This window comes from Dermochelys coriacea, chromosome 15 (assembly GCF_009764565.3).
Source record: "Dermochelys coriacea isolate rDerCor1 chromosome 15, rDerCor1.pri.v4, whole genome shotgun sequence".
Taxonomy (NCBI): domain Eukaryota; kingdom Metazoa; phylum Chordata; order Testudines; family Dermochelyidae; genus Dermochelys; species Dermochelys coriacea.
This window is the reverse complement of record NC_050082.1, coordinates 10,854,535-10,870,113: the sequence shown is the minus strand read 5'-3', so window position 1 is coordinate 10,870,113 and position 15,579 is coordinate 10,854,535. Positions and strand designations below refer to the sequence as shown.

Below are 15,579 nucleotides of genomic sequence, written 5' to 3'. Positions count from 1 at the left end.
GAGTTTGCAAGAACAAGTTGCTGTCAAGTTAGTTTTTCCTTCTTTGGTTCCACCTGAGGGTGCGAGGGGAGGAGTCATCCTTCACAAAAGGAACATGGGCAGTTAGAAGCACCAAGGAAATAGATCCTTTTCACAAGGGGTGGAGCTGTGATCCACCTCCAGAGAGAGGCTATGTGACAGACACCCTGAAACGTCTGGAACTTCTGTTACAATAAAAGCCAAAAAGAATAAGGAGTACTTGTGGCATCTTAGAGACTAACAAATTTATTAGAGCATAAGCTTGCGTGAGCTACAGTGAGCTGTAGATCACGAAAGCTTATGCTCTAATAAATTTGTTAGTCTCCAAGGTGCCACAAGTACTCCTTTTCTTTTTGCGAATACAGACTAACACGGCTGCTACTCTGAAACCTGTCATAATAAAAGCCAAGTGTATGAACACAAAGCTCCTCTCTCGGTACAGTAATGGTACTGATACTGAAGTCAAGCAAGGGCAGAGTCAAATGCAGAGAGTTAAGCCTCTGCTTATGTCAGATAAATGCTAATCACAGTTTCCTAGATCACAGTGGAGTGTGCGCGTTCCACCCTTTACAGTCCCTCCAACCTGCTTGTTGATCCTCTGCTGCACAATGCCCTTCACTCTGAGAAAAGCTAATCTGCGCCCAAAGATGCAGCCTCAGCTGCCTCAGAGCAGAAAGAAAAGAGTAGGCCTGGCAGTTTAACCCAGCCCAGGGCTCCTGAATGGCAGTGCAAGATGTAACATTAAGACGGGTCAAAGACTGGTTAATCTTAGAGCAAACAAGTCACTTGTTCCTTGACTTAAAGCTGCAACAGCTGCACAGAGAACTGCTTCAACCTGCTCGGCCTTGCCCATGCCACTGGCTAATCAGTGGACAGAGTTCTACTCAGAGCCCTGGTCTACCCAACATAAAGCACTGATGTTTGTACAGTGCTCTGTTGAGTGGCTAGCCTGTTACACGTGCTACTGCTGCTATTAGCCCTCCCATATTTGTGCAGTCAGTAAAACCTGCCTCTTCTCACAAGAGTCAAAACCCTGCCATGCACCACACTCCTGTCCCTGTTATTTCATTAGTTGTCCCCTGGAATTTTTTGGGTATCTAGGTCCTGTGGATCCCCCTTTTAGACTGGGGGGATCCTTTAGCGGTGGACGGGCTTTGCCCGCCCACTTCCCGGATCCCAATAAGACCAGAGATGAAAGTTCCCTTATTTGCTCTGACTGAAGGTCATCCATCTCACACAGCTGGCACTCTGCTCAATAGAAGCACTGGCTGCAGGTTTGACAGCTGTGGCTGGCTTTTCAACTCCACTAGAGAGCCAAAAGAAAAGGAGTACTTGTGGCCCCTTAGAGACTAACAAACTAGAGATCCAGGCACCTAATTTTTGTAATGACAAGATGCAGCTACATGTATGGGAAAAAGAAACCTGAAACGGTCAGTTTCTCCTACTCAGTTTGATTTTTAACAGACTAAGACAGTGCAGAGAGAACCAGGGCTGTAAAGCCTGAAGCAGCCATCAATTTTGATGCAGGTCTAATTCCTTCTGACATTTCCGACAGCTTCACTGGAAGCAGCAATGCTGTGAGTCTGTGTCTAGGAATGCACTCCTTTCTCCCACATTCCACATATATTGTGTGCTGAAAGTGGGCCAGTGCTCACATCCCAGTGCCCCCTTACTATCAACGCCACACCACAGAACAGGCGTCACCATGGAAAATTGGAGAGCCCCTCCTCCCACTGCATACCACCTCCTGACAAAAGCAGTCCCCTTCATGCCGTTGTCATGGACTGAACCCCCTCCATGGTCAAGTCCATGTGACCCCATAAATCTCAGCTCTTCGGACTTGACCTTTGAAGATCTGATCCAGAGATGTGATAAGCAGCCTACTAAGTCTGTGAAAGAAGCCAGCAGATAAAACCCAACTTCAAAGTAATAAAAGGCACACAGAAAGCTAAGAAACTGGGAAGAGATTTTTGTCTGGGGTTTCCTTAAAGCCAGGGAACATGTATTCAATCTTCTGTTTAAACAGGAAACATTTTATCAAGAAAATAATTCTGCTTTTGAAACAAATCCTCGCCATCAGGCAGCAGCAGTTACTCTCCACCCACTGAATTCTGTGAACAGAGTTACTTCCCTTCTCAACTGCTCAGTGGTTTGAGCATTGTCCTGTTAAACCCAGGGTTGTGAGTTCAATCCTTGAGGGAGCCATTTAGGGATCTGGGGCAAAAATTGGGGATTGGTCCTGCTTTGAGCAGGGGGCTGGACTAGATGACAACCTGAGGTCCCTTCCAGCCCTGATATTCTATTCTATGATTCCAATTGTTTTATCAACCAATTATGATTACAGCTCTGATAAAAGGGTTTCTCTCAAAGAGGTGCTAATCTGTTTTTTACGTCTCAGGTTTTAGATCTGAACTCCTGGCCATAACCACCAATCTTCCCCAGGTAACTTTGCAGATAGCACTAATCTCTGCTGGACAAAGAAGTTGCACTAAAGGTGAACACAAAAAAAAAATCAAGAAATTCCAAAGTTAACATTCCTACAGCTAAATTAGGTGGGCCACCTAATGTAGGATTTTGTGGCAGGGGCCAATATTTCCAGCTTGTGCATTTAAAATGCATAACTGAAGTCTATAAAAAAAACCAAGAATATTTAAGATCCTAAATAATTCACATAGGTGGCCTTAAAGTGTGCGTTTGCAAACTGCATCTTTATCTGGTTTTGGGAGTTTGTCATGAATTCTGTGTTTCTCCTGCAAGGGTTGGGGACAGACCGAACAAACTTGCCACAACAGGGGCTGCTTTCTTTACAATGCTTTTAGACATTTGACATTAACTGTTGCAAGAGAAATTAAGAAGCCTGAACTCTGGCCTTGACAGGTAAAAGGAAAACTTCCATTTACAAATTAATTCCATTTTAAATCACTTTCCAGGCTCCCCACTGGTTCATTTTAGATTTAGAAACTCAAACAGATTTCAGGGATGGGTTTTTTTGCAATTTAACAAAAATCTATCTATCTATCTTGGGGTATTTAAAGCAAGCTGTATACAGATAATCCTAGGGGTTCTGAATGGCAAGGGGTTACATGCTGCACATTCTAAAATGCTCTGGGGTTTTGAAAATGGCGCTTTAGATGCCAGGGATGTTAGTGAACAAGGCATGGACTGAGACTCCTCAGCACTTCCACCGTCCTATAAGATACGCAGATCACTGTCGATGCACAGTGTGGCACTTCAGCTTATTAATGGGACTGGTAGTAACTGGGGGAAGGAGGAGCTCTAAGCAGGCATCTACTGGGGAGGCTGTAGCGTGCCTTTTTTTCCCTTGCCCTGGAGGCACTCCAAGTATCTTGATCCAGACCCAATGCCTCCTTGTACTTCCAAGGCATTTACAACACAAGATGTGCCTAGCAGGGGTCATATGGTATAATGGAAGGTCTGATCGCAGTGATCAGCTATTGAAATATTTCATCATGTATCTGAGTGAAACTCCTGTAAGCAGTCATACCTCTCAAACTGTACAAAAATGGGGAGTGAAGTAACGCACATTTACTGTTATTGCCTATTGCTTCTAACTTTAAACCATAACATTCTCAAGCCGTGAGTGACAGCTCCTCATGGGGTACACAGATAAGCATGATGCTCGAAGAATGAGCATCTGAAATAAGCAGCAACAGATGGATCTCCCTCATCACCATCACCACACACTTGCCTAACTCAAAAAGGCTTAAAAGCTTCCTGAATGTATTTATCTGCATGCTAAGAAGGAAGCAAGAGAAATTCTGTAATTGTCTATTAGATGTGTTTCTGAGCAACATCTCCTTTGTAAACAGTGCACATCTCTAGTAACAAAACGTGAACTATCACTACTGTCCTCATGCTTTAGGGACTTCCCACCCATAGCTTTTGTCTATTTAGATTAAATTCTTCAAGCACCCCTTTGTCTCATTTGTTTCTAAACCAGCATGCACACTTCGGGCACAATGAGTAATGACTTTGATAATAATGCCCTGGAAGACAGACAACCTGAACTAGACAACTGAAAATAAGAGCTCAGAATGGAATATCCAACTCTACCTTATATATAGAGTGGCCACCGAGATCCTGCAGCAGCTACACCCTCCCTGAGGAATTTTAATTATTCAGACGACAGATGACCTGCAAAGTGCTTCATTGTTTTTTTAACCCCAAACAAGCACTTAGGAACCCTTTCTCTCTAAATCGGATAGCCAGAGTGAGATTCAACAGCTATCAGAGTAGCAGCCGTGTTAGTCTGTATTTGCAAAAAGAAAAGGAGTACTTGTGGCACCTTATAGACTAACAAATTTATTAGAGCACAAGCTTTCGTGAGCTACAGCTCACTTCATCGGATGCCTCATCCACTGCCCAGACATCTCTAAAGAGAGACTCCCATGAGGATGAGTGGATAAAGCATTGACCTTTCACCCCTGGAACTCTACCAGGAGTTTACTGTAACTGCCAGAATATGAAAGGGGGTGGAGGGGAGGAAAAATAAAAAAAGAAGAAAAGAAAAAGGACAAGAAGCGGGTAGAGATGAAAAATGATGCGTTTTGTAACTGCCTTTCATTACAAGGAACATAATGAATCTCAGCCCTAAATGTATCTGCAGCACACACAAACCTGGAAGAAAACAGCAAAAAGAAGGCCAGAGGAAGTATTAGATATCTGTCCCACATTTTAAACTGTATGCTATATTCTTTAGTTTGAATCTTTATCCCACAAAATGTAGCACATTAGCCTTGGAGCCATCTGAAGTTCTAATCCTATCCACACAAAATTAAAAAAAAAAAATTAAAAAAAATCGATTTGACCACTTGTCAGTGGAAGGCAAGCAGATTTTCTTGGAAAGTGTGGAGTCTTAAGTCAATTTCTGCTAAATTTAAGCATGCACTTAAAGTTTCTACTTCCATGATACAGTGGTGTCTTCCAGTTTCATGTTGCAACTTTACACTGCTCCATGGGATAGCTATGAAGTACAATGGAGGCAAGCACCAGACTACTACTCAAAAAGTGAGGTTGCAATACAACACTACCCCTCAGCATGGTCACAGAGGTGTGCTGCTGTCCCCAATAGTAGACAGCATTAAGATATGGACACAGTTATGACAAAACTGTGCTAGGAACTTCCCTCCTCCCCCCGAACTTTCCTGAAGGAAGAGAGTCAGAGAGACTACAGCACACTGCATCCTTTATCACAACTGTTTCTCTTTCAAACCACAGAACTCATTTAAGAGGGCCAGCTCACCCCTCACCTCTGCCCCCCATTTCTGATCACCCACTCTCATTCAAACACACCCAATATCCCTATGGCAAACATAATTCTTTATACAGAAAAGCAATATCAGTGACGTATTTTTAGCTTTAGTATGATATTTTCAGTTAGGAACAAGGAAGAGAAACTAACATCAAGTAACCAACGCAGGCCATCAGTAGCCTGATGTTTTATCTACTGTTTATCACAGGGTGAGCTACCTACCTTAAGGCAATACCATGGAATAAAGTCACACTCTGAAGGCAACAGAACTTGCGTCTCTATGTTGCTAGGGTAGGAAGTTTAATTATGCCCAGACACAAACAGATTTTCCTTCCAGTAATCCTACTGATGATAATTCAGACATAAGCATCAGCAAGAAGGGGACACCACTATGCCTATTAAGACACTCCTGAAATCTAAAGGAAAACCTGACAAATGGAAACCTGGGCAAGACCTCATATGGCCATTGTCCCTGGGACTAAATCTCAGTGGTAGCTGGGGACATCTGGAAGCAGAAACAGGTGAAAATAGCCTCATGCAAAGGCATATTTAGAGTAGACAAATGCCTCTCCTAAATAATGTCAGCGAATAACTCAGTCGGTTCAAGCCAAAGCACTAGCTAGCCAACTGACACAATTTAAGATGTCCAAGATGCATGTCAAATAGGAACTTTTCACTTTCCTCTCCAGCCATACCTAGAAAAGATACAGAATCTATAGACACAGCCTGTGCATGCTATTCAAGAAAGGAGGGAAGTGACAAAGTTTAAATCCTCAGAGATGCACAGACCATCAGTGGCTACCAGCTTGAAGTGTTATCAGAAGGCTAGCCTGACCGAGGATAAACAAAGCTAATGGGCCTGGAGAGGCGCCAATCTGTATGATAGCAAATTATGTGCCAGGCGAAAAAGTCAGCTAATCCACAGGAAGCCTGTAAACAACTCTCCAGAAGAGCTGCCGGAACTCTCAGCTACCAGAGTCTTCCTACCAGTAGAGGCCTTTTAAAGTTTGGCATTGGGATATTAAGCACAGGATTAGAGACAAGCTGAGCTGCAGAGTGAGAGGAGAAAGGGCAAGTCAGTCAATTAAACCTGGAATTTGTTGTTTTAGTGCACAGCCCCACCCTGGAACAAGAAGAAAGGGAAAGGCAGTTTCCTTGATTGTAGTTTCTCCCAGTGTAGTATAGTTCAGCACAGTAGCTTAATCAAGTGTTGTAGCCAGTCAAGGGCACAAGGCAGTAAGGGAAGCACAACATCAGTTAGACCCAGTGATTTGATGCATGTCTCAGGACAGGAGAGTTTGGCATCTTTTGCTGGCATGGTATGATTAGGCTCTTCACTAGGAAATCAAGCTAGTGCACAGCACAGCATCCTGCCCTTTCTCGGACTCGTGCAGCTCCAATGAAAGCCATGCAGGCTGCGCAGGTGTCACTAAGGGCAGAATTTGACTGTCTCCATCAGCCCATTATGAAGATCATGCGGTTCACATCCTATCCTCAAGTCCATCTGCTACGACATCACTTGAGAGCTGCCCCACATCTTGCACAGTAGCCTGAAAAGTCACATAGCAAAAAGCACTTAGACAAGTGTAAACTAAAACCTATATTCAAAGTTAGTTTACCCCAAGGAAGCCCTACAGGCATCAGGTAGGGAAGTCTTCGCTTTGTGGTGGTGCTCTGTACTGTCACGCACATCCGAGTTTGACTACTGGTACCAAGTTGGCAGGGGTGAGGGGAGAGGAAGCCTGAGTGCTTAACCCCAAGGTTGTTTTTGAGTGTGGACAAGAGAAGACTAGAGTTCTGGGACCTTTATTGTCCAATACCCTTTGACTTGACATTATGCCACTGAACCCTAGCTCTCCAGTGCTACGGTATTTGACAAAGTATTAGTTGCCAGTATTTGAAAACTGGGAGATAATTTTAGTCATTATTTAGATTAACGTCTCTTATGACCTGCCAAAGCTAGAAACATTTTGCCAGCCCAATGTGTTTTTCTTGACACCAGTAACCAGAATGTAGGATCTTTACTTTAAACACACAGGACAGGCACTTCTCCAGGCACGCATCACCCAGCTCCCAAACCCCCCTTGCCCTGGGCACAGACAAAATAACCAAGGGTGAAAGGAAAACGCCAAATGAAAGCTAGAACCTTAAGAGACAGATCAACAGCTGTTATACAACTGCTACTCATAGTGGAATCAGCAGAAGCTGCACCTGTTCAGAATCAGGACCCCTTAGAAAATGCAACTAATGTAGCAAGAATTGGATAAATTGCTCAGGGAACAGATTACATGCATGAAATCCTGCTGCCAAGGAGCAGAGGATTTCAAAGGCCTCTTCACTCTGCTGCTAACAATGTGGCCAGAGGATATTATGGCAAACTGTAGATCTAAATAGCTGGACAGGAAAAAAGTGTGTTTGGGGAACTCAAAACCTTCCTGCACATCAGCACCTCTCCCCGCCAATCCTCAATAGCTCTCTCAAGCCATAGACATATGGCAAAGAGAGGGAACCACAGCTACTCAAACTGCCTCAACCTAGTTCAATGGGCACTATCTTGGGATGTGGCTGAAGAGAAATATGCAGCATCTCACCTATCTGCTTCTACCACTAAATCAGAGTTTTCATTTTTATTTTAATCTTAGTTTGTGCGTTGTACATGTGTAAGCAGCACTTCTCCAGATTGTTTCAAATGGCTATCAGAATTGCAACCTAGTTTCAAAGTGCTATGCCAGCATTAGAATATAGTAGTGAGCAGGAGCACGTGATCATTATGCAAGATTTTCCTGAGTTAGGCATAAAGGTGGCAGTAAAATACTGCAGCCAGTTTAAACCCTGTAAGCATCAATACTCAGCATACAGGCTAATACATTGATGGATGAACACAGGGAAAAAGTAATGTCTAAAAACAGGCTAGATTTAACCTACCGGAAGCAGGAGCTGTGCCAAGCTTCATTAACAGTCCTATACAGTTGTTCACCAGCAGCAATGCTGTCCCCACAGCCCAGACATCTCCAGACCTTGTCACCTACACACGAAAGCATAGGGTTATTAGAATGGCTTTCAAATAGCATAAGCTCCCTTCATGCTATCAGGCAAGAATTCCCATAACCTCTGTTAGGACAATCCTTGAGTTGCATGTTCAATGTCAACTCCTCCATGGATAGAAAAGTAAAAGCCAGTGCCACACAGACAGCCAACCCTAGAAAATGGGGGTATTTCCAACTGGAACCTTAACACACTTGTGCACATTTTTGTCCAAAGATCTGTATGGCTCGCTGTCATGGCCATCAGTGTCATTGCGCTCTATAGTATAAAGCAGGACTCTCAGCAAAATAAATCTAGTCACATTTGGTTGCTTTTCTCCCATGCACAGAAATGACAAGGACAAACTGGTTCAGTATTTCAGCTCTTACTCAGAAGCGTTATGTTATTTTCTAGCTACACCGAGCTCTTCTTCAGGAACTGACGTTGGTGTCTTTCCCCAACAGAAATTGGTCCAATAAAAAGATATTACCTCACCAATCCTATCTCTAATATCCTGGGACCAAGACAGCTATATCATCACTACAGGGCATTTATACAGCCTAAAGACAATTCCAGTTGAAAGCGGCAACTGGGTTTTGGAAAAGATTAACAAATCCTATAGGCTTACTGTTTCCTGGGGTTACCAACCCTTCAGAAGCAGCTAGACACTGCCAGAAGGATTTTAAGGCCTCTACTAGAATAGCCATGATGATATGACAAGTTCCCAAGGAGTTTACAAGCTCGGACAACAAAAGGATTTTAAGGATGGGGGAGAGTGTGCTTGGCGTACGAGGACAGACTACTTCAAGTGTAGAGGGCAGCATGGTAGTCATGAAGCTAGGACTAAAGGAAACTAGGGAGGAGCTGGTGGGGGAGGTTCTGTGGCCTGCGATGTGCAGGAGGTCAGACTATATGATCATGACAGTCCCTTCTGGCCTGAAAGTCTATCCATCTATGAGGCAAAGAGATATTGGGAAGCGAGAGCAAAGTTTAGGTGGTGTCAAGAGTGTGGAAGGACATGTCACATAACTGGGCAGTTGTCAAAATGCACCTTTTTTCGACCCAAAGTTTTCTTCAATTGAGGTTGCATGGAAATGATGTACTAAAAGAAGGAACTCAACACTCGTTAATCAAGCATTGATCTAAAAGGCCAGACTTCCAATTTATAAGTAGCCAGTTTTCAGAGAACAGGAAAGCCTGACAGAAGCTCAGTCAACCCCACCACCACCACCTCCCTGAGCAACATGTAACAAGAGTTGGCTCCTGTTCAGGGTCACCTGCTAGCACTGAGTGTCTGCAGCAAATTAGAACGGGGCAGGATACAGCACAGACATATGCAATGGCTTCCTGGGAAGCAAAAGCCATTTCCAAATGTCTTTCTACAGTTACCACCCTTTGTGCATTCATAAAGAGTGGCCAAGGGAGCCAGAGTTTCTGCTCAGTGGGTTAATTTTTCTGCGACTCTCAAACTGCAGGTTCCTTGTTTGCTCAAGACGCAGAAGCAAAGATTCCACTCAGGACCCCACAGCCCCAGATTCAGCATTAATCACTCTGAAGGACTCAGAGGGCTAGAAACTAGGATGCACATGCATCTATTTACAGATTGTGTTTTCCAAATCTTCAAGATACTGCATTTGAGACATAGATCCTGGGTATAAGAACACAAACACCGCAGAGTTTCTACTCTTCACTAGAAGCTTAGAAAGAAAGAAATGCAATGCCTGAAATCCAGCTTTCACATGCTTAGGTAACCAGACCAAGCAGAACAGAGCTCCTGTGTTACTTTTCTCCTCAGGTATGATCACCTCCAGCAGAGACACTCCATTGTCCAATGTTGAAAGAAGAACACACTGGCGTGTTTCAGGATTCACAACTGAAGTCTCTTTTCAAAACAATCCCACATGTCAGAGGGAGTCAAGTTTATTTCCTCATCTTGTCAATTCTTTGCCTGGTTCTCCAACATCAAGGTTTGGGATGGAGATGAAGTTGCCAGATTGAACTCTCAATCTCCACAACAACCTATGCATGTTGAGAAATGCTTGTCTAGAACATGAACGAACAAAGAAGACTATATTTAGCCGTTGCATAGCTCTTCAGAGTTTGAAAGCACTGTGACTGACTAGCCAACTCCTGTATGAGGACAATTACCCTTGTTTTATAGATGGAGAAACTGTGGCACAGAGACAGGAAATAATTTGCACAAGGCCATAGAGCAAATCCATGGCAGAACTGAGATGAGAACCCACAGTTCCTGGCTATTTCCCAACATATTCTATCTACTGAACTATGCTGCACCACACAAAATGCTGAAGGAAATCACTTTAAATGAGTTAAGTTAACCCAGCTGCCATGAGACTAGAGCCTAAACTGACATTTTGAATGATAGCATCACTCAGTGAGCCCAGATGCCACAACAAGCAGCACACTTGACATCACTGAATAAACTGCTTCAGGGTCAAGCCTTTTTGGTGATCCTCTTGCCTAGCTGCAATTAAGCTAAAGGCTCCCTTGTCTAAGTGCTTGTTACAGTGGGGCCACTCATCACTATTCCCTCTCACCATTAGACGTCTCATGTCAGTGAAATTTTAAACACACAATCCAAAAAACACAACAGTAGGGATTGGGGGGTTGCATTTCCAGTGTCCCAGCTTTCCTTTATGCTTTGAAAAACTAGTCTCTATTACCTTGGTGTCACACTGCTTGGAAGATCCCACCTCAGAGTACTGTTCAAAAGGATGATTAGAAGCACAAAAGCAGGAGCATGACACTGGGCTGCAGTTCCCTTAACAGTGTCAGCACTAGAAACCTCCAACATCCTAACAGCTGCACTCCTGGAAACAGAGTGGCAGTGGGGATTATGAAGGAGACTGAACAGTTCCAATTTACGCAGGCTGATAAGCTCTCATGAAACACTATGGCCCTCTTTAGCGAGTCCATATTGGACGAGGCAGCACAATTGCACTCTCAGCCTTGTTCTTTGGATCACATCTAACAGCTAGGGAATTTTCAATTACCAGATATGAGAAACCAATCTAAATAACCTGCCATGGACCTCTAGGCATAGTGCCTGCACACCTCAGATGAAAAGATCAACAACTTACTCATCAAGGACAATGAACAAAGAATCTGTGCATTCATGACAGCTCAAGAGCTAGCAGTTAGTTTCTATTGCACCAGGTAGAAGCAGATGAGCAGAGTTATCCAGAGCTATGGCAAAGAAAGAACCTGGAAGAGTAGAAAAGGCAGGGCAGCACAATGGAGAGGAGCCAAGGCTAGAAGAAAAACCTGATTCTATAAACCATTAATTAGGCTTCAATAATTAACATTTGCTCTAGGTACTTTCCTCAGGCACCCTTAGGAGAATCTTTCATTGAAGAACCTCTCTCTCTAAGTTGCTTATGGCTTTTCTAAATATTAACAGATATTTAACTCAGATTCCTGGTCTCATCCTCAGCATTCGTAATGAGACAGGAAACTGCAAGGGATAGGAAGTCACAAGTCTCTCACCCTTAGTGCAGAGATCAATATATGTACACGTATCTAAACTTTTCAAAAACAGCAGCAATGTAACTCAAGCCACTAACAAGACCCGCACTAACAAAAAAGGGTTTGCTAGTTTAAGTGACAGTGTCCATAGAAATTGAGTCAAGCTCATCTAAACTACAAAATTATCACAATCAATTCTTCCTCCAGTTAGCTTTGGCTCAGTACCATAAGCTGCTTTACCCCTTTCTGCTGGAATATAGGACTCCAGTTGACCTTATTCACAGATACCATGTTGATCTAAAACCCAAAAGAAAGCTGCAGAAGGCCACAGCCTCTGCTTCATTCACTCAGTATAGGTATGCATGTTTCAGTTTCCAATAAGCCTGATGCATGTTCCAGAATAAAGGGTGAGTCCCTGAACCCATGTGCCTGAAAACTTACATGTGAGGACAGGGAGCAAAACCACTCAACTTCCCCAAAAGTGTAAATAAAGAATGCAATAGGTGAACTAGTTCTGGACTTCCTGCCTTCCTGTTGGATAAAACAGTCTCTGTGCATGAGATACATATTCTTTACATCTAACTCCTTTATTTAGTGCCATAAGCATACAATGTACTATACAAAACAGAGCCTTTGCTCTGAGGAGTTTAAAGGCACAAGTTACCAAACTGTTAGTTAACAGTGACTGACAGTCATCCAAAAGGCTGATACAGGACTTTACAAATTCAAGTAAGTTCTCAGTAATCACCTCACTTGCTAGGCAATGTTAAACAGCTATTGCACTGCAGTGGCAAGACTAAACAATAGTTTAGGAAAGCAAGTGAAAAACTCTGTATTCAGCTGAAGCAACCACTTGTTGGCTTAGGTATCCAGGAGAAAAAGTGAGGATGAAAAAGACAACAGAAGTATGTAATCAACAAAGTATGTCATTCAACTCAAATTCCCCCAGGACAACAAGAAAGCTGCTGGGTGAAGGAGCAAAGGAAGTGCCTCACTGATTAGCAGTGTACCCTCTGCAGATAATCTGTAAGGCTAACCCTCAATTAGAAAGATGGTAGCTGCAACAGAATATCTCACACAACGGAATCTCTCAAAGTGAGAGGAGTATAAAGCATGGGTGGAACCTCAATAACAAAGAACCCCATTGGGATTTTGCATGTCTAGGAATGCAAGTCTCTGCGTAAAGAGAAATCAGACACAATAAAAGACCATAACTGAGTGCCAAAAACAGATTAGTCTGGATGCCTACACAGAGAAAGAGAAAACAGCCACTTGTGGAGCACGGGGACAGGAAAGCAATTTACAATACGAGTCACCACTGAATTCTACTCTTTCTTTCAAGCTTTCTGTATGACTGCGGGGCCAACATATCTCAACAGATCTGTCTGTATGCCCAGCTCACTATGCCTGCAGGACAGGTTGGAAAATTCTGCTGAAATTTTCACCAAAGCTTCAAAAAAACTGTTATAGATCAAAATTTAAGACCAAGAGGGAGTTGCAATAGCCAATGAAAGAAACTATAAAAATTCAACAGCAATTTTACATTACCAAGGGAGATATTTACATAGTCCTTCAGCAGAAGTAACACTGTGCAAATTAAGCCTCAAGTTGACGCCCAGGTTCCACTGCCCAGAAAAGGACATAAGAGACTGGAAAACATAAAAACATCTGCAGTCTCCACCACTGGAGAGAAGCAGGGTCACTCTGAACTTACATGTCAGCTATGAAAAGGAGTACCGGTGGCACCTTAGAGACTAACAAATTTATTAGAGCATAAGCTTTCGTGAGCTATAGCTCACTTCATCGGATGCATTTACAGTTAAAGGAGCTGCTTTTAGCTGGGTCATTATTAGGCACAAGCTTATAAGTGACTTCTTGATACCATGCATCCACTCAGCTGGCAATTCACAGCCTAAACCAGTCTCTCCCATCCACATCAGTGTGCTAGTGATGAAGAAAAAGCAAAAAACTTATAGCCCAACACTCATATAGATGGCGTGGCTGGCCCTGTCCACCAAGCCCTAGAGACGGTGCGTGGAGACTATAGGGAGGATGTGAGGGGAGAGGCTACGCCAGGACTCCGGGGGGATGTGAGGGGAGAGGCTACGCCAGGACTCCGGGGAAAGGGCTATACCCGGACTCCGCGGGGACGTGAGGGGAAGAAGCTGCGCCAGAGTCCCAGGACAGAGAGGTTATGCCACGACCCTGGGGGAGAGAAAAGAGTCTCAGGGGCGCAGAACAGCGGCCCCAGCTCCCCGCTAGCTCCTGTTGCCTGGGGCGAGCATCCGCCGGCAGCACCTGTCCCCGCTGGGGCGCTCCCGGCGCGCAGAGCGCTCAGCCCCTCCGGCAGCCCAGCCAGCGACGGAGCCGCGCCCTGCAGCGGCCGGGGCCAACCACCCCCAGTCCCAGGGCGGGGCGCGGGGCCTAGGCAGCGCAGAGACCGGAGCTCACCTGGCGGCCCCTCCATCGCCCGGCCGGGCTCGCTCCCCTCAGTGCAGCGCGCGGCCAAAGCAACCCCACGCCTGCACCGGGTCTCCGGACCTCACCCGTACATGTGACGTCAGCCTCTACGGAGCGCAGGGTGAGTCAAACCGCACCTGGCCCGGGGGAAATGCAACGCCTGCCCCGGGGCAAACACCGCCCCGCCCCTTCTCTGCCGCGGGCCAATCACAACCCCGCCCACCTCTGGAAGCCCCGCCTCTTTATGATCACAGGCCAATCCCCGACCTGCCCATGGATAAGAACTCCGCCGCTTCCGTACCACAGCCCACCCCCTTTTCGGATGTGGGCCAATCACAGCTCAGCTCCGCCCGCTCTCCCCGCCTCCCTAACTCCACACGTGCTAAACCAGCTGGGAGATTGGGGGCGGGACGTAGCTGCATCCTACCGCCGCCGCTCTCGCTCCGTGAGCCGGGGAAGTTGTAAAGGGAAGAAACTAAAGGAGCCCGTAGGGTCGATCTCCATCTCTAGCCCTACTCTCATCCCCGAACCTCGCACCCAAGCTGTGCCAGCCCCCCTCCTATTCCACCTCCGGGCACCACAACCCTCTTCCTGTTCTCTAAGAGTAGGGGAAAGGCTTAGTGCCCTCCCTTGATACCCCCCGCGGCCTCCTCGTTTAAGGTGGTGCGTCTGTGTTCCTTCTCTGTTCAATAGCGGTTTCTACTCCCCTCAACCCCTCCCCCATTCAGGCTTTTATCCTGTGGTTTAGGTTTTTTGGTTTTCCTCTGAAATCGCAGGACCGTTGGGGGTGGTGCAACTCTTTCAACTATGACAGGTTTCAGAGTAGCAGCCGTGTTAGTCTGTATTCGCAAAAAGAAAAGGAGTACTTGTGGCACCTTAGAGACTAACAAATTTATTAGAGCATAAGCTTTCGTGAGCTACAGCTCACTTCATCGGATGCATTTGGTGGAAAGTTTTTCCACCAAAAAAAAAACTTTCCACCAAATGCATCCGATGAAGTGAGCTGTAGCTCACGAAAGCTTATGCTCTAATAAATTTGTTAGTCTCTAAGGTGCCACAAGTACTCCTTTTCTTCTTTCAACTATGTAAATGACATTAAAGGATAGGAAAGATTGAGTCCAGGCAGAAGTGCGAAAAGGCCATTCATGGGTCCCCACCCTTGAGCAGATTCACCCCCATATGCAAGATAGCTTCCCCATTTTCAAAAATATTAATGTTACATTTTTTTCTCAAGTCATAAGTAATAAACCAAAGGGATGCCTGCTTTTTTACTTTCTCTGTTGAAAGAGGCATAGTTCAATCTCACAGATGGCCAGTTT

The 15,579-nt window shown here is 44.9% G+C and overlaps 1 protein-coding gene across 2 annotated transcripts in view; it reads right to left on the bottom strand.

Moving 5' to 3' along the window:
- The window catches only part of LIMK2 (LIM domain kinase 2), a 43,441-nt gene extending 28,929 nt beyond the window's left edge, over positions 1-14,512 (bottom strand). Inside the window, exons 1-2 of one of the 2 annotated variants that reach the window (XM_038372711.2) lie at positions 14,252-14,512; positions 8,216-8,315 (exon numbers count right to left, since the gene is read on the bottom strand). In XM_038372711.2, the coding sequence (XP_038228639.1) occupies positions 8,216-8,315; positions 14,252-14,267 (116 nt within the window). In that variant the 5' untranslated portion in view covers positions 14,268-14,512. Of the gene's footprint in view, positions 1-8,215; positions 8,316-13,364; positions 13,459-14,251 lie in introns of those variants that run through there. The other variant, XM_043498004.1, reaches the window with a different exon arrangement.
- Positions 14,513-15,579: the final 1,067 nt, after the last annotated feature.